Source organism: Pholis gunnellus (genome assembly GCF_910591455.1).
Source record: "Pholis gunnellus genome assembly, chromosome: 17".
Taxonomy (NCBI): domain Eukaryota; kingdom Metazoa; phylum Chordata; class Actinopteri; order Perciformes; family Pholidae; genus Pholis; species Pholis gunnellus.
Genome location: NC_136544.1, coordinates 4,543,508 through 4,564,007, shown reverse-complemented (window position 1 = coordinate 4,564,007; position 20,500 = coordinate 4,543,508). Strand labels below are relative to the sequence as shown.

The 20,500-nt window shown below is 46.3% G+C and overlaps 2 protein-coding genes across 3 annotated transcripts; both read right to left on the bottom strand.

Annotated features, from left to right (window-relative positions):
- farsa (phenylalanyl-tRNA synthetase subunit alpha) lies at positions 1-7,114 on the bottom strand. Its single transcript, XM_079177413.1, has 13 exons — positions 6,949-7,114; positions 6,550-6,687; positions 5,383-5,481; positions 5,176-5,294; positions 4,657-4,749; positions 3,376-3,504; positions 3,156-3,271; positions 2,979-3,063; positions 2,482-2,581; positions 1,860-2,028; positions 1,643-1,720; positions 971-1,085; positions 1-443 (listed from the first exon to the last, which is right to left on the bottom strand). The coding sequence occupies exons 1-13, from the start codon at positions 7,093-7,095 to the stop codon at positions 338-340; spliced, it is 1,494 nt and encodes a 497-aa protein (XP_079033539.1). The 5' UTR covers positions 7,096-7,114; the 3' UTR covers positions 1-337.
- Positions 7,115-7,866: 752 nt separating this feature from the next.
- On the bottom strand, positions 7,867-20,230 carry ilf3b (interleukin enhancer binding factor 3b). Of its 2 annotated transcripts, none has more exons than XM_079177359.1 (18): positions 20,163-20,230; positions 18,705-18,800; positions 17,826-18,049; positions 17,524-17,698; positions 16,439-16,586; positions 14,963-15,054; positions 13,783-13,878; positions 13,275-13,392; positions 13,055-13,152; positions 12,861-12,972; positions 12,614-12,727; positions 12,080-12,285; positions 11,811-11,987; positions 11,420-11,701; positions 11,098-11,230; positions 10,926-10,973; positions 8,922-9,341; positions 7,867-8,693 (listed from the first exon to the last, which is right to left on the bottom strand). In XM_079177359.1, the coding sequence occupies exons 2-18, from the start codon at positions 18,705-18,707 to the stop codon at positions 8,539-8,541; spliced, it is 2,601 nt and encodes an 866-aa protein (XP_079033485.1). In that variant the 5' UTR covers positions 18,708-18,800; positions 20,163-20,230; the 3' UTR covers positions 7,867-8,538. The 2 variants fall into 2 exon arrangements, with proteins under 2 accessions (XP_079033485.1, XP_079033486.1); XM_079177360.1 differs by having other exon boundaries at positions 11,420-11,686.
- Between the last annotated feature and the right edge of the window lie 270 nt (positions 20,231-20,500).

Genomic DNA, 20,500 nt, shown 5'->3' with positions numbered 1-20,500 from the left:
TATGTTGAAAAAGTATTTTATTGAACCCTTTTTTCATGTACAAGTAGAAACTGGGGCACGGTGATGTAAAGGAGAAAAGAAGAAGCTGTTCTCGCACTGATGGGATGTTATCCAGTAATAAGTTCATACAAACGCTGCTCCTGTGTGTTAAAAGGCCTTTGAAAAACAGCTTCCTGTGGTCTGTCTGAAGAGTTTAGGGATGAACAGACCCTCTTCCTGCTGCAGTCACTTTCAGACCAACTGGTTTTTACCAGCCCAGCTCAGACCGGTAGCAGCAACTGGGGTGAGGTGTGGAAATGAGGTGTTCCAAAGGTTTGGGGGGGGGGGGGGGGGGGCCTCAGGACTCCAGTCGACATATGGGGCTGTCGTACACCATCTGCAGGTTCACCTTGTGTCCCACCAGCTCCCTGATGTTGTTGATGCCGTATTTGATCATGGTGGGCCTGCGGGACAGAGGAGAAGTTGTTGTTGTTGTTGTTGTTGTTGTTGTTGTTGTTGTAGTAGTTACGTGTAAACGCAGCCGTAAAAGAGGCTAAAGTGGTTTGTGTTGTGTCCGAGCAAAGACACAGCACAGCTCACAGCGAGTGAGCTGTGCTGTGTCCTTGTTTGCCATGACGGTTAAAACTTAGATTAGGAAATTATTTGAATAAATAATGTGAAATTTAAATTGTTTCTAAGCAGGAATAACCCTGATCAGGTAATAACCCTAAACATGTGAGACAGACAGACGGCTGCACAGCGAGAGCACTGATGACGTCTATAGACGGACTGGATCGCACACCTCAATCTCTTCAATGCAATGAGATTAACATCGAGGTGAAGTCTGTACAGACATACTCCTGGCTGTAAAATAAAAACCAGGTCAGTTGTGTGTGTGTGTGTGTGTGTGTGTGTGTGTGTGTGTGTGTGTGTGTGTGTGTGTGTGTGTGTGTGTGTGTGTGTGTGTGTGTGTGTGTGTGTGTGTGTTCACCTCTCCAGCGACAGCCCCCAGGCGATTACAGACACGTCCTCAGGGAGCCCCATGGGCAGCAGCATCTCTGGTCTGAAGACCCCGGAGTTCCCCAACTCCACCCACTTCTTCAGTCCTGTATGAACGGGGACAGACAACACTCAAATTATACACAAACCACAAAAACAGAACAGTCCTATAAAAGGCATGAGAAGTATTTACAGTCTGTTATACGGACTAATTATACTTCTGTTTCACTAGATGTCTTTCTGTTTGTCTATTCGTATTTAAGTCAATACAACACATTGATAGCTGTAGCAGTAGAAGCAAGAGTCAGAAGCAGAGACGGCAGCTACTGTGACCTTGTGATCTGCTAAGCTAGTTAGCATTAGCAGGTGTTTAGTTGGGGGCTTTTCCTCAGTCGTGATTGGATTTAGCTGCTGTCTAAGTTAGTCGTGGAGTAACAGAGAGTTTCACTTCATTTACAGACGGCAGCTCGGGCACATTTAGTTTAAGACATTTTAACTCATGTTTGAATATATAGTTACTACTGTTTACCTTTGTAGAACAGAAAACCTTTAAATGTTTCATACAAAAAACAAAAAACTAAAAAAAAAAAATATATATATATATATTTTTTTTTTAAGTCGGCCCCCAGCAGAGTTTGGGACACACTGCTGTGGAGCACTTTACCTTCGTGGTAGCTGAACACTTCCATGCTGGGCTCTGTGTACGGGTTGTAGGCAGGCTTGAAGCGCAGTTTAGTAATTCCTAGAAAAGAAAACGAAGGCCGGATTAGTGTGGCGTGAAAAAAGAAAAAAGGCAGACAATAATCAGTAAACACTGTGTTTCATGCCTCTAGTAAACCAATGTAGTCCATGCAGTCCCCCCCCCCCCCCCCCCCCCTCACCTAGCTTGGTGAAGAACTCGTGCAGGATGCCCATGAGGTCCCCCAGTGTGAGCCCGCGGTCGGCCACCACGCCCTCGATCTGGTGGAACTCGGCCAGATGTGTGGCGTCCAGGGTCTCGTTCCTGAACACGCGGTCGATGGAGAAGTACTTGGCGGGGGTGAACTTCTCCTGGTGGGGGGAGAGAAGAGCGTCACGCGTACACATAATATACTGACGCACGGTCAGAAGTGTGTGGACGCCTGAACGTGATTGGTGAACATCTTAGTTTAAACTTTGTGCTGCTGTCGACAGTTCTTGAAGTAAAACAATTATATTCCTGCTGCTGAGAATGTCTGAAGTTTACTTTTTTTTTACAAGGTTTGTAATGAAATGAAAATGATTACACAGAAATGAAAACGAAAAATATTTCATGTCAATGGTGAACAGAGGATGAGTTGGGAGAAGAAGCTGCTCTGTAGACGTTTGGCCTCCTTTTTCACGACGCGGTTGAAGATTTCAATCCTATTAGTCTGTATTTTTGGGAACTTGCCAAGCCGCGTATGTGAGGCAGCCACGTCGTGAGCGTGGGGGGGCCTGGTTTAAAAAGTCCGCAGTGACTTCCTGGGCGTTAAATCGACTCACCTGCTGAGCCAGTTTGTACAGCATGCGTGCGCTGACGGCCGTGGTGTGAGTGCGGAGGATGTTCTTCTGAGCCTCCTCGATCTTCCAGTCGTATTTGTACCTGAAACACAGCAGCGCGTTAGATCACATGCTGTGTTGAGAGCCATTTAAAAGAAGAAAAATGTGGATGTCCGATCAGTGTCGGTAGTCGATAGAGTCCTTTACGAGTGTTGGGTTGACTGAGAAACTTGTCGTATCACAGGAGCGAATATAACTTCTAGAGATCACGTTCATATGCTTCCAATACCAATCGCAGATCATCGATGATCCGTACAAACAACATACAATTCAAGTTATGGATTAGGAAATAAAAGATTATACTTCTATTGAAAAATTTGAAGTTTTAATGATGTATCAAAAGCTGCTTAAAAACGGTATTTCACACCATCACCACCGACTGGACATCCACATGAAAAGGTGGCGAATCTTCCCTTATTAACGGATCTATCGTGTCTCACCCTTGTGAGCCGTAGCCTCCCTCTGAGTGGACCTTCTTCACTCTCTCCAGGTAGTCCTGAGGGAAGTCATGGGCGAGCGCTGGGTCTGGGGAAGAAAACAAAACATGTTTCGGTGTAAACGACCATCAAAAGTGACTCGGACACCGCCGGGAGCGACAGAGAGAAACGGAGCCTCACCGGACAGGAAGAAGGTGTCGTGCTGGTCTCGGGCCGGGTGCTGCTGGGGCTGGAACAGGGAGTCGAAGTTCCAGAAAGAGCTCTCTATGAAGTTGTTGGTCGGCATCTCCGTGAAGCTACGGGAAGCAGAGAGTCCGTGTGATGTATTTATTTATTTATGCGTGTGTGTGTGTGTGTGTGTGTGTTTTTTTAACCGTGATATTTACGGCCGCTCGCTCACCCCATCTCCAGGAAGATCTGCCTGAACTGTGTTCGCACCTTCATCAGCGGGTGCATGTGGCCGCAGTCCGGGGCCACGCCCATGGCCTCGAAGTTGTAGGGCTTAAACTTCTTCTCTTTCCAGCTGCCACTGCAACACAACGCAAGCGAGACAAAAGCTGTTAGGGGGGAGGGGGGAGAGGAGTCTGACTGCTGTGACCTCGGCTGTTTGTCCTTAATTCTTCACCGTCAGCAGGTTTTAACCGACGATACATAAGATTTCTCCCGACTCGTTTGAGCATTTTTTTTTAATCCGCAGCTGAGGTGATTGAGAGCATCAGTAAAAGCAGCGGCACGTTGAAATATTTGGGTCGGAGGGAAGAAGGAACATCTGGATGCTGCTTTTAGCTAAATCCTCTGTGATGCGATTTCATAAAAACCTTTTCATTCCGCTCGCATTTTAATGCCTCATCCTCAGCATGACAACAGCACAAGCTGCATTATTTATTTATCAACGCTTATTGATGTATCTCAACGTATCGTACAGACACAGTGACGATTTTAAGGTTTCAGTTAATTGCCAATTTAAAAATGGAAGCGTCAGTGTTTGGTTTGTCTGTTCTGGGCTACCGTAGGAACACGGTGGTGCAACACGGTGAACTCTGTGAAACCAGCTCCCTATGTAGATGTGAAGGGCTCAAACTAGAATAGAGACAGAGAACGTTTCAGCATTTAACACCGGAGGGGAAACCAATTAGCTTGCTAACTTGTCCCTTCATCATTGTAGTTACCAGGGTATTAAAGTAGTCGTCTGACCAGCTGAAATCGTTAGTCTTCACCCAGCTACAGGCTTTTTCTTAACGTTTCAGCACTTGGTTACATACTGTGGCGCCAAAAGTGTTCCCCTCCGGTGGGCGTGGTTTACACGGCGTGGTGCTCCGTCTCTACACCAGAATCTATTTCTGCTAATAAATCCTTCACACTGGACCTGAAGGCCACTAAGAACCTGAGATAACTCATCCTTACGTGGTCAACATGTCAGTCTTAAATGAATCGTTTTGCTTCCGTTACGTCGGTTTGGTCGTGTCACTTTTTGTCGCGATCACGTTGTCCAGCCCTGCCTTTAGTGCAACGTCCTCGTCTTTGGACGTGCACCCTTTTTAAGGGCGGAGGTTTCTCTGTGTCCTTCTGTCCGAGTCCCTGAACACACCGTCACCGACAGACGGAGGAGGGCAGACGGGACACACTTTTTATGAATATTGTGTTCACTTTTTAAAGTGAAACTAAACAGGACTGGACTCACTTGGCAATCATCTCAGGAGTGAGCTCCGTCTCCTGTTTGGTGATGGTGGTGCTGAAGGAGCTGCCCTTAGTGATCCAGTACGACTTCACCGTCCTAAACAGAGAACAAACATCTTGAGACCTATTTTCTTTTTCTGCTCAGTGGTCAACATGTCCTGATAATATCTTCCCATATTCCAGTAGTTTTTAAAATGTGGTCACCCATGTGCATTCGAAATGTAAGGTTCTTGACTTGCTGTTCTCCAGAAGTACAGAGGAGTTCTTACAAATGTTGTTTTAATATTTAGACATCAGCAACAACAGATTCAAACTGCAACGTGAAAGTCTTCTTTCCCCTCTATTTAAGGGCATCCGTTTCTTTATCTGCAAATTATCTTCAACGCAGTAATTAAAAACTGAGAACATATACAAATGTGGTCCCAACATAATTCTGACTCATGTAGGGTCAACACTGATCCAGAACAGACCTTCTACTGCCACCTACTGGTGGACAAAGGTACACAGAGATGTGAGGACTTACACCTCAGAGAGCAGCTTTCTCTTCTTCAGCTCATTCTTCTCTTTCTCTTCCAGCTGAGAGGAGTTGCCTCTCTGAACCAGGAGCAGCCTCTCCCTGACCTGGTCCTCTATGCTCTCCACCTGGGGGGGGGGGGGACCACACACACTTTACTCAGAATCCACCGCTCACAGAGGGCCTGTGATAATAACATGTCATCTAGAGGCGTACCATCCTGAATATCCTGGGGCCGCCCTCGTGTGCCTTGTCCACTCGGATCCACTTGCTGGACATGGCCTTGCTGAAGCCGATCTTCCCGAAGGACAGTTTCTGCACGGGGACGAACACGGGAGGAAGAGCAATGTCAGCGGAAACATCAAACAGCATGCGCAGCCCATTATGCGTTTATGGAAGAACGACGACATGGATGATCCCCACACATATTTTGGATGTTAAAGCTTGTGACTGTAAGCAAACGTTTCCCCCTTTCCTTTATTATTTCATCTCCTCGGTCTCCATGCTAGTCTTGTACTTTCTGATGAATCACAGGAGCAAGAATGTAACAACGGGAGAGAGAGAGGGTTTAACTTAAAGTTATAAGTTATATCTCTAAATGTGTTGACATTTTAAAGCACGTGGAATTTTAGACTTCAGTTTTACTCATCTTTGAATTTCCTATTTCAGATAAATAGACCCAGTGTCAGAAGTACCAGGTTTAAAATGTGCATTCCCCTAAAATGGAAACATGAGCGAGCACTTGTTTTTATATTTATATACAGTATAGCTAATCTATACATTTCAACAATTACTGAGGCATCGCGTCACCATTCAAATTCTACGGATCCGTTTCAGGGCTGCACCTCACAATTATTTTTATTATCTATTAATCTGCCATTTCCCCTGTTTTATCCCATTTTGCCTATAAAATGCCAGAAAATTGTGGGAAAAAATTCCCACAAACTAAAGTGAATGTTAGAAATGTCATGTCAGTCCAAAATCCAAAGATCCTCAGTTTATCATGATAAAGACACTCGTAAAATCCTCACATTTTAGAAACTAGGATCAACAATCCTTTCTTAAAAATAGGCTAAACTATTATTAGATGAATTTTCTGTTAATCGACTAATTGGTTGACAGTATATATTGCAGCAGTACATCAATCCATATATTACCTTTTGAGATGCAGGTTTAGGAAACCTTCCTGAAGTGCAGGATTCAGAAGAGCATAAACTAAACTAGTAGAATGACGCCCTGACATCATTTAGGCACATAGACCTTCGTGCTTGTTACATTCTCGCGTGCTATTCTTCCACATTGTGCTCCCACCGGTGCTCCCACAAGAACCTCTTCACTTCCAGCCCCGCGGGTGACCCGTCCCTCCCGCCTGTCAACACTCACCATGAGCTCGCTCTGTGCCAGACCCTCCGGCGGGACGGAGCCGAAGACCCGGGCTTCGTGGCTGCCCTGCTCGGCTATCTCCGTGCCCTCACCCGACAGCTCCCAGTGCTTGGACGAGCGCTGCTCGGCCGAGATTAACTGGAAAGCGGGGGACAAGCATGACCGTCGGCTCATTTGAGTGAGACTTCAAAGTGTGAATATTCATGATAACTGCTAAATGAACTGTTTTACGTGATTGCTTGTCACACAATGCAAAGCTAAACTAAAAGCCGGTCAGCCCGAACAGCTCTGACTGACACTTGTCTCTTTAACATCTACGTTATTGCATCAGTCGCACTAAATGCCCAATGTTGACGCTGACGGTCGGACTTCCGCCGCCGCTCAGCCCGGCAAACTCACGTCGCCGAGAGCCTGCAGACTCTTCACGGCTCCGACGAGGACCTGGTGGTCCACCCCGAGGCTGTTGGCCGCTTCGAGGCTGTCCACGCCGTCGTCCGCCTTCTCAATGCGCCGTAAGAGCGTCTCCACCACACCGGTGTCCGCCATGCTGGAGCTTTGAGAAACCCAAAAGAGACCGGATGTGACGTCGCGTTACCGAAGGCCGATTATCTTGGAGTAGCGAGACGTCAAAAAGGTGGAAATGGTTTACCGTAAATACTGTAGTTAACTTGTTTTTATGGTGCCCTTTGATTCATTGAATGAATTAACTTTTTTGCTATTATAATATAATTAAATAAGAACTTTACAGCTGTAAATTTCTGATATTTAAATGCCATTAGCCCAATAATAAATTCATAAATGCAAAATAAGTTAAAAATCTAATTAAAGGACAGTCACAAAGCTCAAACAGTACATTGATTTGATTAATTTCAATGCTGAATTTGAAAGAAATGAAAGACTTGTATTTAGTATATAAGTCTATATGACTTGGAACTCTATTTTAACAGTTGCCCATCACAACTACATAGAGCCACTGAAGTCTATACTATGTTATTTTCATAATTTACCCTTCTTATAGATAAAAAACATTTTTAGTTTTACCCCTTTCTAATAAGACATTTCATAAACTAGCCATATCAGTTGCAACTCATTTCCTGATTAAAAACCCTTTACCCATGTTTTAGAGATAAGTTATTAGCCATTAATAAGAGCAAGTTTCAGGTTGCCAGGTTGTGAAAACTCTAGCTGGTGAGCCCTTAACAGTGAAGTCATTCATGGTTAATCTGGTCATTATTAGGTCATGTATTTCCCACTTTATATTAGTATCAATGGTACAAATATTTGATATTTTAATAAAGATTTCTATTCAAAATAAAAATCAATTTTTAATACAAACACTTTGTTATACATTAACAGGAACAAATCCAACCCAATGAAAAAGCTACATTGAGCAGAAATGTGGATTTAACATCAGAATGTAAGTATATTTCCCAGGAATCTCCAAAAAACATTTATTAAAATAACTACATCACATCAGGTAAATTACAAAATAAGCCAAAATTACAAGCAATGCAGAACAGAACAAACTATTTGGGGTTTAATGAATTATTACAAAAAAGTACAACAAGCTCTGTAGTTTTAAAACTACACGATTTGACTAGTTTCACAGGAGAAAAGAAAACGGCTGTCCCCACACAACTCTTCATAATAAAAGGAAACAGAGTCAGAGCCAGTGAGTAGTTTGTAGAATCAGCTGAGGACTGGTCGCATAGATTTAAAACAAATAAGAATAATAAGAATAACCTAAAAACACAAGACTAAGCACCGACCAGACCACTGAAACAGACCACTAAATTCAGCCGCGGCTCATCTCTTGACTCTTAAGAGTCCAGACAACTCTATTTGTGTCCCACATTTAAACCCAAAAGCACATAAGAAGCAAACACGGAAAAAGGCAGAGAGCACAGGCAGTCGCTTTCTTTGGAGAAGGCTGCAGACACCGACGCGGAGTGCTTGGTGCCGAGGATTCACAGGCAGAGTGATTAGAGTTTATCTGTACTGGTAGTTCATGCTGCCGTCTCCCCTGCCGTAGCCCACTGGGTTCTGGTACTGAGAGTGGTTGGTGCCGAAGCCCTGGTTGTTGTTGGCTCCTCCTCCTCCCCCCGCTCCCCCCTGTGAGTTGTAATTGGACTGGTTGTTGAAACCTATGAGGAAAGCGTGTGGTAGTTAGTGAAAATATTTTCCAAAAAAGAAAAGTTATAACAACATCTTCTATCTTATGAAGATGGAAAAACTGCAATAAATCATATTCTTGGCAACTTGTGGGCATCAGTACAATAGTGCTGCCATCACACTGCTGAAACAATGTAAAATCAAATTCTGTATCAAAATAGTTTCCACCATGAACAACAATAAAAAAAACCTTAACTCACCTTCATAGCTGTAGTCTTGGCTGCCTCCGGCGCCCCCCGTCACCTGGCTGGGATAGGCGGTGCTGTACGAGTATCCTCCCGCCCCCCCCTGGTTCTGGTTGAAAGTCTTCTTCCCCTGCCCGTAGCCCTGGCCGTACTGGTTATAGGAGCCCTGCCCTGGGGGGTTGCTGGACTGGTACCCCCCTGCGGCTCCACTGTTCGCCCCTGGGGGACCTGTAAAGGGCGCCTTCCCTCCCTTGTTCATGGGGGGTTTCTTTTTGGCAGTTTTCGCAGCGGACGTGGCGGTGTAGGCGGCGTCGTTCTGGTAGTACGAGCCGTAGGAGCCCTGAGCTGATCCCGGCGCTGGGCTGGCTGGGGGGCCACCCGACGGGCTGTTCGATGCCCCGCCTCCTCCGTTCGTGCCGCCGTTGTTGTAGTAATCTGGGAAATAACAGCACGGCACAATCTTAAAATGGGCACGACTCGGCATATTTTGAAAAGCTACTGCTTGCATACACTCGACATGTACTCTGGAATTAATTCGGAGCAACAGCAATTAATGGTGACGTCACATTTATTTAAAAAAAGAACATATAAAAGCAAGGAGTCGTCCCTTCCCAAACATTCAGATTCCCCAATTCACAAAGTCTGTGTGTGCGCAAACAGCCTCAGTTCATCAACGCCTACTGCTGTTACAGATGGGATACTGCGACACTGCCAAAGTTAAGACAATCATGCATTCAGTGGAGCCATGACTCAACAGTGTTGCCGATATGACACAGAAACGGCAGAGTCTACATAAAAAAAAACACAAGACATCTCAATCATGTTTGGAAGTGACAGAATATTAGAATGAAAAAACAAAACAAATCATGTTAAGATTTTTCTCAGTATTCTCATGTAAGTAAACAGAGAGATAGAGAGAGACACAGAGAGAGACAGAGAGAGAACAGGCTGTTGCAGTCTTGACAATAATCCAAAAGGCAGTATGTTGTCCAGCTCCCACAGGCCTTCACTTAACCGTGATCCAAATAAACAGAGACAAATCCCTCTGCCGGGTCTGACACATGGAGGCAATCGACAATAAATCAGCCCTGTGGTTTGGGCGGGGGTGGGGGGGGGTCCAGGCGTTTAGGTACATCCACAGTGGGTGACGTATGTCTACACGCATGCAGTGGCAGATCGTCTCCCCCGAAGTGTCACGACGTGACAAGTGGACTGGCAAGACATGGTGTAGGGTGGAGGGGGGGGGTCACTTTATTCCCAGGCTTGCGGACTTGACGGTGAAGACAGTTCATGATGCTGCTGGAACACTACTGAGAAGTTTGTCCTTTTTTTTTTTATCCTTTCTACAGGACAGTTTTTGATTTGTATAAGACTGGGGAAGATCTATGTCGCAAACTCGTGGTAGCCATAGCAGTCTGAGACAAAGTCACCTAAAGAGTGAGACAGGGCAGAGAAGGGGGGGAACAAAAATATCAAAATTAGATTGGTTTATTTGGATTTTTTTTTTAAATTTCTGCCATCAAATAGGCAGTTGTGGGACTCATTTGGTCAGATTACGTTCAAACTGAGGCGTTTGGTTTTGTTTGTTTGTTTGTTTTTTAGATTTCTCTGCTCCTGTCACGCTCAGGTAGGTTAGTCCTCAGAACGGGCTGCCAGAGGGAAGAAAAGGGGTTCTCATAAGAGGGGGGGGGGGGGGGGGGTTGTCAAAAACAGATTCAATCCTGTGGCTTAAAGCAGAGAAATGTAAAATCATTGAACTGGGACCGTCCCAACATGGTTTATCATGATGTGGTCTGGAGTGGAACCGTCGTCTATGATAGGCCACGTTCTCTAGTTCTGTAGCTATGAACACAAGTACCGGAGTTTTCTTTACAGTCCGGGCCAGATGCACCATCACCGCCCCAGGACACAACATCTATACATCTATACATCTATTTCTTACATCAAAGCTTCACTGCAGCCCAGACAAAGAGTAACTATCAAACCAGGATTATCAGAATGGGTGAAATGAATACTCACTGTATCCGGAGATGGCGTTGTTCCCGTAGCCGTACGTTCCGAAGCCACCTGGCCGGATGAAACTCAGTTTAATACGCTGACTTTAAAACCCCCGTCGACCTCAATAATGACGTCTTCTAATGTTTTACCAGAACACAGAGCACGTCTGCTACGGTGAAAGCGGTGTTTTTACCTCCTTGGCCGTAGCCTCCTCCGTTATTGAAGCCCCTGCCCCTCCCGCGACCTCGTCCTGCTCTCCCTCGGCCCCTGGGCGAAGCGGCGTCTCCGGGGCCGGAGGCTCCCATCATGCTGAAGCCTGGCGCGTGCTGACGGGGAGACAAACTAAAATCAGACGCTGAACAGCAATTGTCCTCTCTGTGAGGACCTTTAACCCCGTAAAGCCTCGCTCTTTAAATAATTATATATACTGATTTCAGCATTTATGGCAATCTCTATATCTCAACAGATTTTTTCATATCCATCATATTCTCTTCACCTGCAGAGTTTGTTCTTACCATGGGCGGTCCTTTTTTCTTTTTAGCGGCCTCGGCCATGGAGCCCTCTGGAAAGAGCCGCTCCAGAGCGGCCAGGGCGGCGTAGGCCTTGGCCACCTTCTTATTGGACCCCGTCCCCTGGAACTTCTGCCCGTCGATCTCCACCTCCATGACGAAGCGCTTGTCGTGGCTGCCGCCGGTCTCGGAGATGAGCTCGTACTTCAGGCCGCGCCGCTTCTCGTTCAGCTCCATCACGGGGTTCTTGCCGTGCTTGGTGAGGATTGGTCCCTGTTGACGAGCGCTCTGACAGTTACAGAGACATGATCAGTAATAAAAAAATATATAAATAAATGAGCCCAAACTTTTCTTCACAGGACCGTCACTCGCCGACACGCGGGGAGGAGCATTGTACCTCTGCGGCATCAGCGGTGTCTGCATTGGCGGCTCCTGTGGCGGCAGCGGTGGTTTCGATGGGCGTTACGACTGGCTTCAGTTCCTCCACAGTGACCGGTACAACCGCCTCCTCTGATTTCACCGACTCAGCGGTCTTTAGTTCCACTCCTGTGGGCAGGCCCATGTCCTGGAGGACCTGCAATTGTACACACGGAGTCATCGTAAATAAAAAAAATAAAACAAAAAACTTAAATTACAAGGGGAAAAACAGACAAATGTAATTTTCACCTTTACAGCTACGTGCAGCTTGGCGGTGCGTTTGGACGGACCAGACGCCTCAAAGGTCTTGCCGTCCACTTCTACAGCCATGGTGAAGACCGGGACGTGAATCGGGCCGGTCTGAGAGATCAGCTTGTACTGGAGACCCGGCTTCAGCTGATTGAGCCTCATCAGAGCGTTCATCGCCTGGGGGGGCTCGGCCTTCTCCTCTGGAGCTGGTTTAACAGCAGGACATACTGTTAGAAACTTACCGGTTACATAGATCATATCTAATCAATCAGTTGATTCATCATTTCAACTATACTGTCAAGAAATGATGAAAAATCACAAGTTCTAAGAGGTGACATTTTCAAATTGCTTGTTATGTCCAAAACCAAAAGGTATTCAATTTACAACGATTAATCTATTATCGAAATTGTTTCTTCTTTTCTGTTGATGAACAGACTAATTCAATAAGCACAACTGTTTTATTGGTTCATTCTGATGTAAGAAATGTTTCTTCAAGTAAGTTTCAACAAATACAGGAGCTGAACGAGCTCTTACATTTCTTCTGCAGCTTTTTCTTCTTCTTATTTGGACTCTTGTCATCAATTCCCTCCTCTTCCTCGATGGGCCTTTTCATTGGTGGAGCGTACGCCGTGCTGGGTGGGATTTGCACTGCAACACACACACACAGAGAATGATACCATAAGAACATGCGAGGCACCTTATTGCATTGCATCTACACCATAAATCTAAAAACAAAATAACCGACAGTTAGGATTGTCACAGCTGAGCCGGCCTGGTTTACCTGTGTAATCAATGGGAGTCTCGCTACGGGGTTTCTTGGGCATCTTTGAAGGGAGGGGATCCATCCCAAGCACTTTGTGAAGCTGTCCGAAAGCAGACAGCCTTAAGGCATGCTGAAGGAACGAGAGACGCCGCGTCAATTCCACGTTCACTAAATTGTGAATATGCACACGAAACAACTGGCATCTCACTCACTTGTGCGCTCGCCGTGATGTCTTCTCTCTGCTGGTGGTCCAAGTGACCGATGGCGTCTGTGGCCTCCTTCTCACACGGATCAGAGATCCCAGCACCGTCTACAGCGAGAGGGAAACCACATAAGGGAGCACTTAGAACTGGGAAGAAACAATAAATAAAAATGCAAATAAAACTCAAATTAAAATTAAAAAAAGAGAGAGAGAGAGGATACTTCACATACATATACCATCCATGAGGATGCCTGAAGCCAGACACTCCAGAACTCTCCGCAGAGCTTCTCCTGCCCCCATGGGCCGGTTCCCTGTGCCGATGGCTTTCTCACAGATCAGCTCCAGTGGCTGCAGAGCGGGGGAGAGCGAGAGAGAGGGAGAGAGAGAGCGAGGGAGGGAGAGGGAGCGAGAGACTTGTTGTTTGAGGGTGCTATTTTTAAGCTTGTCTACTAACACAGAGAGATTTTAGGTCACTGCGTTAGACAGGATCTCAGCAGTTTAACAACCGTAATGGTGGTGTCTTTCTTTTTTGTATCCAGGCAGACAAAGCTTTATCAAAAGAAAATCTGAATTCTGATAATAATAATAATAATAATAATAATAATAATAATAATAAGAGCTTCGGGGTCTTGATAAAACTCCCTGCTCCATATCTGTAGGTTCCCAGAAGCCACATTGACCCGCTTCATAAAGACTATAAAGCCGTCCTGAGGCTGTAGAGAGGAGGCTCTCACTCACCCAGCCACGGAGCGGGGCCCATGTGGGGACGCGGGCGCAGAGGTCCCGTAGGATCCGGATGACGATGACGCAGGAGCGCAGCCCGTTGGCTCTGGCCTGAGGACACAAGCAGGGAGGGGCACGGGGAGGACAAGCGGCCTTAGTCGATGAGGACGACCATGTGAGGCCCAAAGCAACACTAACGGCAAAATAAATGAAAGTCAATAAAAGAAATTAAAAAAAAGGAAGCCACACAGACTGGAACAGCTGAGCTTTGTCATTGTGGATACATTGCATGATAGAATAATGTTTGGAGACCCTAAACATTCGTGGCTGTGAGTGGATAGCCGGCGTGATCGGTGGTGTGGTTATGAGACAACGTGCTCATGAATTACGTTTTAAGTGTGAATAAAGACACCTCAAACTTAATGCCAGCTTTAATGTGCGATAAAGAAATCTATTTTCCTGTGTGCCGTCATCGAAAGGCGGTGGTGAAGTCAGTGGTGGCTTAAAAAAACAAAAAAACAACTCGAGGTGCAATATTCCTGTTGATTTTTGTGGCACACAGTGACAGAAGAGCCAGAGAGCAAGGAAAGTCGAGGCCACATACTCTGCAGAGATGGAGCACTGGTTGTTACGGTGGGAAAGACAAAAGATGACACGCACACTAGAATGAGTTATTATCAACACGGCTCACTACAAAAGAACAACAACCGTGTCTTTAAAACTACAGAAGGGGGCAGCAGGGCTCTACGAGCGGCTTGTAGAAATGTGAAAACAGCAACAACTCACTCACACCAACACTGACATGAGAGCAATATCGCACCTGGACACACGGCGTGTTAGTCCCAGATGTTTGTTGTTGATTGAGTAAAGCAGCTGTGAGGGAGACTACGGAAGTCAGGGACTAAAAAGCAGCATTGAACTTATTGTAAAGAAAAAGAAAAAAAAGGCACTGCAGTAGAACCTGTTAAGTTAGCAAAGCAACGCTACAACAGTGTAATGACAAAGGTTTCCTAAGAAACACACATCCAGATCATCAAGTATTACTACAGGAAGTACACTTCAAAAGAGTAAAGAAGAAGAAGAAGAAAACAAAAAAAGAAACACATGGAACGCCCAAATCAAAAGACAAAAAGAACAAACGGCATGAAACCAAAACTACTTCTGTTTTAGAGACAAATAAAGACAAGATCCAAACCTGGAACCACTTAGCGTGGCGGAGAGACGCCAAGGCAGTTAGGCATTTCTGCCTGTCCAGAACTTCCGGGGGATCGTTGACTGAAAGCGATTCTATTGGCAGGTGGAATAAGAAGACAAGGTACAGTTTGACCAAGGGGAGTTCTGTCAGCCGGCCAGGGGGAACACAGGCAGCCTTCCCAGACCACAGGCCGGAAGGGGGAAGGGGAGGGGGACCCCTCCACCGCAGAACCACCAGGCGCTCTCAACCTCCCAGTTAATATCGCTTTTGTACGGCCCGGCACACATAAGGTTGGACTTAAAACCCACCAGAACAACAGAGTTGTGAAGTGGGTTGTAACCTGACTTAGTAAAAAAAAAAAAGTGAAAAATAACAAAGTGTGCATTTCTTAAGGGCTGGTCGGTCGTATCAAATGGGAGGTTGTCTTTCCGTGGTTGCATCAGAGCTTTTATTTTTTTATTAAAAAAGGTTCTGCTTTTCCTTTTCTGCCATCAACGGGAGGCAGAGCCCCTCCCCTTCGCCCCTACACTGGGTGCGCTGCACTTTGCCCCTTCCGAGACAGAGAGCGGCCAGTTGGTCAAAGGTCCAGCGTCCCTAAAAATTGACAAACTAGAAGGCTTGACAGAGAGAATCAGAATTGGAACCACAGGCAGAAGTTATCAGATGCACAAAAAGTGGGGTATCAAAACAAGTCCACACTGCAGCAAAACTGATGGCTTAAAATAAGAAAATCAACAAAAAAAAAAGGAAACCCAAACTGGGCATCACTGTTCGCACGGGGCGACAGATAAGGTCGAGGCTGAACACCTGCTAAAACACATCCTCACTACTGCTTTCAAAAACAACGCCGCCTGTAAATGTACGGCTGCGATCAGGCTCGATGATTACACACATCTCCCATGATGCCGTAGTCTGTGACTTTCTCACTTGGGGCTGAACCCCTGTGTTTGTTTGAGGGTGCAGCAGAAACCCTCGTCGTTATCTGTAGCCCCCCGAGCATCCCTGCTAATGAACACCAGAGACAGTCAACCGCCCGCTGACCGCGGACAGTTTCACCACATGTTCCGCTACTCATTTTTGCTGCAATGCGAACCGTTCACCATCAATGATAAAACACATGCAAACAAAGTGGTCTCTCTTTTTTTTTTTTTTCTGGTTAACTTCTCAGTAAGCCTTCATTTCGTTGGTGCCCTTGGTCCTTAAAGAAGTCAGTAAACTACCTGCCCTATACTGTATATTGGGCCATCAAAAATGTACAATTACATCACATGGAACTACGAGAGAGAGAGATGGAGAGAGAGTCTATAGCTATAAGCATAGCGCAGTTTCATTACGTGGCGGTGCATTCTTGTCCCCCAGCTCCATTGAAGGCCCAATAAACAATATCTATCTAGCCTGGCTGCCGGCCGGGCCTCCCTGCTTGGAGGAGGTGGCGGCGCTGAAGAAGCACCGAGGCCCCCGGGGGTCGGAGCTTACCTCCGGACACGGCCCTCTCGATCTCCTCGCGGACCAGCGGGGACGTCAGGTGGATGGTGAGGGTGAGCGGGGGCTCCTTGGTGTTCTTGATGACGATGCTGGCCTCGCGGATGTTCTGGGTCACCACGTACTTGTCTTCTGTGATCGCCTGTGAGAGAGCAACGGGTTTAAGACACGACGAAGGCCGCGTTTGTGTTGAAGATCAGACTATTATGAAAATAAGAGAATTGTTATTTCCTTTATTATTTTTTGGTACCAAATACATTCATATTAGGTCTAACATCATACCGATGATCCAATCAGAGATTTATGGTATCGAGTATCAGTTTAATGTATATAAACACTGATAAGTAACAAAAAGCCAACATTACATCGTTTTGTCCACCAGAGAGCAATGGCAAGGTTATCTGCAAATATATTGTCTTGTAAACACTAAAGCTAATATCTGTATCGACCTGCATCGAATTGACTCTATAATGAAAATGTTATCACATTATTCAATAGACTGAATTAAGCTTAGTTCATACTCGCCACAGTGAAGCCGGCACGCGCCAGAAAATGAGGTAATCACGGCCGGCGTGTGGAGCGCTTGGCCGTGCACCTGAATTTTTGTAAGCTGGCGTGTAATCGCGTGACCGTAGTTCACTGATAAAAGCACTATCTACATGTCTGGAGGTTATACGAAGAAGGCCAATTCATTTTTAGATGCTTTAGTAACGGGAGGAGTTCAAAATCTTCATTTGAGTAAATATTTTGCAGCCAAACCAAATCGTTTTCAGGATATTGTATTCAGGCTTGTATAAAGGCAATATAGTAGCACATGAATATGAGATACGAGTTTACAGACAATTACAATCCCTCCTCTGGATTGTGGAGGATTATTCCACCTACAGTCTATGTGCATATCTCTGGGGTGCACTCGTTGTCTTTTTGATTCTCCACAGTTACTTTTGTTTGAGCAGCGCAGCGCACAGAACATAAACGCCTCCGCTCATGCTCGGAGCTCACACGCCGTCTGCGGATGCTCGCGCTACGGTGCCAAGCGAGAGGATAAACAAAGCTTCGGCTGAGCCGTGAGCTCTCACCTTGAGCTGCGCCACAAGGTTTTCAGACACTTTCTTCAGCAGGTTGATGGTCGGCTTTTCCTTACAGAGGAGCACCAGCTCCAGGTCCAGGTCCCCCTTCAGCAGCAGGCCCTTGGCAACCAGGCCCACCCGCATTACACCACGCAGAGAGCGCGTTGCCTGATCTCTGTGCTCACTACCGAAGACCCCACAGCAGACACATGGGAGAAGCACAAGAAAGACAAAAACAGTGGTTAGAGAAGAGGAATTGAATGACGTCTTACTGACTGACTCATTGTCCTCACGGCTGAACATCTCCTCACCTCTCCTTATCGGTGTCTGCGCTGTCAGAGTCAGATTTGGGGGACACCTTCTCCTGCTTATCCAGCCAGTCGGAGACGGCCTTGAGGGCCCGCTCCGTGTGGGACACCATGTTCTGTACGCTCTCCAGCTCCTCCTGCGTCGGGTAGACGACGGAGTGTTTGGCCATGACGTGGCGGTCATCGTTCATGAAGACGCGCATGGAGCGGTGGCGCATCGGAGGGGGCTGAAGACACAAGACCGTTATGAATGAAGACGAAAATACCGGAGAGGTTCGAGCTGCGCCCGGGTTAGCAAAAACAGACCCGGTGCTTTGAGAATTAAAAACAAAAGATCATTACTATTTACATACAACAGAGACCTGTATCTAGGAAACAGGATTATTGAGTTACCTGGATAACTGGACAGAAAAAAAACAGATCAGCTCAACTTCAGTCCATGTTGCAGTTCTAGGTTTTATTCAGTTATTCAACCAACTTAATTAGTCCTGCTTTATGGGACAGGCTCACGGTCGACCTGCAAAACGCCCGCTCTCTTGTCTTTGATTCATAATAATAATAATAATATAAAGAAGAGCAACAAGGTCTCATGTCTGGGCCAAGCTTCTAACACCAGTGATTACAGAAGCCCCGTGTACACACAGGCAGCCAAAGCCAATTTAGAGGGGAGCGGTGGTGTGGAAGCTAGAGCATGTGTTCCTAAAGCCCCAGGCAGCCTGGAGAGACGCTGGCACCAGCGCTGTGACTTAAATCAGAGGCGCCGTGTTTATTTGTCCCGTTGCCAGTGATATCCCACGCCGAGGCAAGTGTGCCCTGTGCTTTGGCTGCTGCCAGCCTATTGTCACACGTACAAACACGGAGATGCTTAAATGAAGTCATTACCATTGTTGTTCTAGAGACCGTGGCGACACCCGTATCCAGTGAACCGCAGCGTTGGAAAATATCTTCTCTGCAGCCGATGACAATGTTGCAGTCCGTCTGTTCAGCGGGGGGGGGGGGGGGGGGACAGACACACATTTTTAACATAACTTAAGAAGGAGAGGGGAGGGAAAATATGCAGCCAACTAAAAACTAAGAGATCCACGAGGGGTGAATGGCATATTTGATTTAACGACATTTCTGTAGGCTTTTAACACTCAGTCACTGACGACCTTCTCTTCTCCATCAGCGACATAAAGTCGATCCTAGCTGGAGCAACTGAGGAGGATTGTTGACACGCCAACGCATGCCTCGGGGATTAAAACGCAACCAGACTTTCCCAGGCAGAAAAGGCTGCAACTTGTAATAAATCAGGCTTTTTAAGCACACATTCCTCTTCGTGTGAGCAAGGCGCGGACATTTTTCAGATTCCTAGCAGGCAAGTGTGTGGTCTTAAAAACGCTGTGTTCCTGCTGGACGTATACGTGATACAGACAAGTGAGGGCTGTGCTGCTCGATGTGATGGATCTCAGAGTAGAGGTCAACACGAGTTATCCACGGATGACTGCTCTTCATCCGTGGGGCCTCAAAACAACAACAACGACGACGAAGCGATGCTATCTGGGAGAGTTAGTGGGGTTAAGTGAACAGGCAGCACATCTCATTCATGTGTCGTGACACACCCACCGCGCTGACTTTTTAAAAGATCATTTGCAGCATTACAGATGATTTACGATAGTTTACAGTTGAGGTAAAGAGGGTAAACAATAACGAGTATAGACATTGCCACCTATTTTTTTTGTTTTAGTCAACACGTTGCTAACGTGTGGCTCCAGGACCAACAAGCCGCCGGCACACCTGTTAAACCCACATTGACACACAATTTGTGTTCTTCCAGGCGGAAGAGTGAGTTACTAAGAAATAGACCCCGCAGCTCCATCAGGGGAATTTAAAAACAGACGCCATTTTAATTCAGTGCAGAGCTCGACTGGTCCTCGGCAGCTAGCGAGCTAGCAACCCCCACGAGAAAAGAAAACGGATCACGCATCGTTTATAGCTGCGCCGACGTGCCCACCGAGGCGCAACACACACAAACAGCACGTACCGGTCATGTTGGTCGACTGAGGGACTGTGTAGAAGTGCAAAGACTCAACGGTAGATTATGTTTGGACGTTCGTCTGTCATATCAAGACAGCAAAATGGTCGGGGAGACAAGACCGAGACCCCATTAAATGCTCAGCTAACAGTTAGCAGGTTAGCTTAGCCGAACAAAGCCAGATGGATACATTTATGACGCACATATAAAATAAACACCCTAAGAAAAAAGTAACAAGCGTCGTTGGTTCTCTTAGCGTTCAACGGTCACATAACACCTCATTCAGTTTGTGTTACGGGATGAATTTATGTATTTTTCTTGCTCACCGTGGTGTCGTTGCTGCTAATGAACGGCTGCTACACGCTAGCTCCCGGTCTCGGCCAGGAGTGTGCACGGAAACGCCCACGATGTGAAAAACGATTAAGCTCATTGGACAGAGATTACTGGCGACTGCAAATGTAGCCAATCGGAAAAAAGGGGGGGGGCGGAACCAGGGGGCGTGGCTAGAGATAACGGACTGAATTGAATCGTCTCGCTGCAACAACTGTCTGCCTTGCTGATCGCATCAATTAAAACACGATCATTACCCTGGTGTAGCCATAGGGTCACATCCGTTTATTCTTATTTACTAAAAGCGTTTATTATTAGTGTGGGAATTCTCCAG

Excerpts from the sequence above, each read along its gene's own strand:
- farsa (XM_079177413.1), bottom strand. The coding sequence starts at position 7,095 with ATGGCGGACACCGGTGTGGTGGAGACGCTCTTACGGCGCATTGAGAAG. Across the intron at positions 6,688-6,948 it reads GTCTGCAGGCTCTCGGCGAC|TTAATCTCGGCCGAGCAGCG; the intron begins GTGAGTTTGCCG and ends CCCGCTTTCCAG. Across the intron at positions 3,064-3,155 it reads CGACACCTTCTTCCTGTCCG|ACCCAGCGCTCGCCCATGAC; the intron begins GTGAGGCTCCGT and ends TTTCTTCCCCAG.
- ilf3b (XM_079177359.1), bottom strand. Across the intron at positions 13,153-13,274 it reads CATCCTCATGGATGGTATAT|ACGGTGCTGGGATCTCTGAT; the intron begins GTATGTGAAGTA and ends CTCTCGCTGTAG. Across the intron at positions 12,286-12,613 it reads GAAAAAGCTGCAGAAGAAAT|CTCCAGAGGAGAAGGCCGAG; the intron begins GTAAGAGCTCGT and ends CTGTTAAACCAG.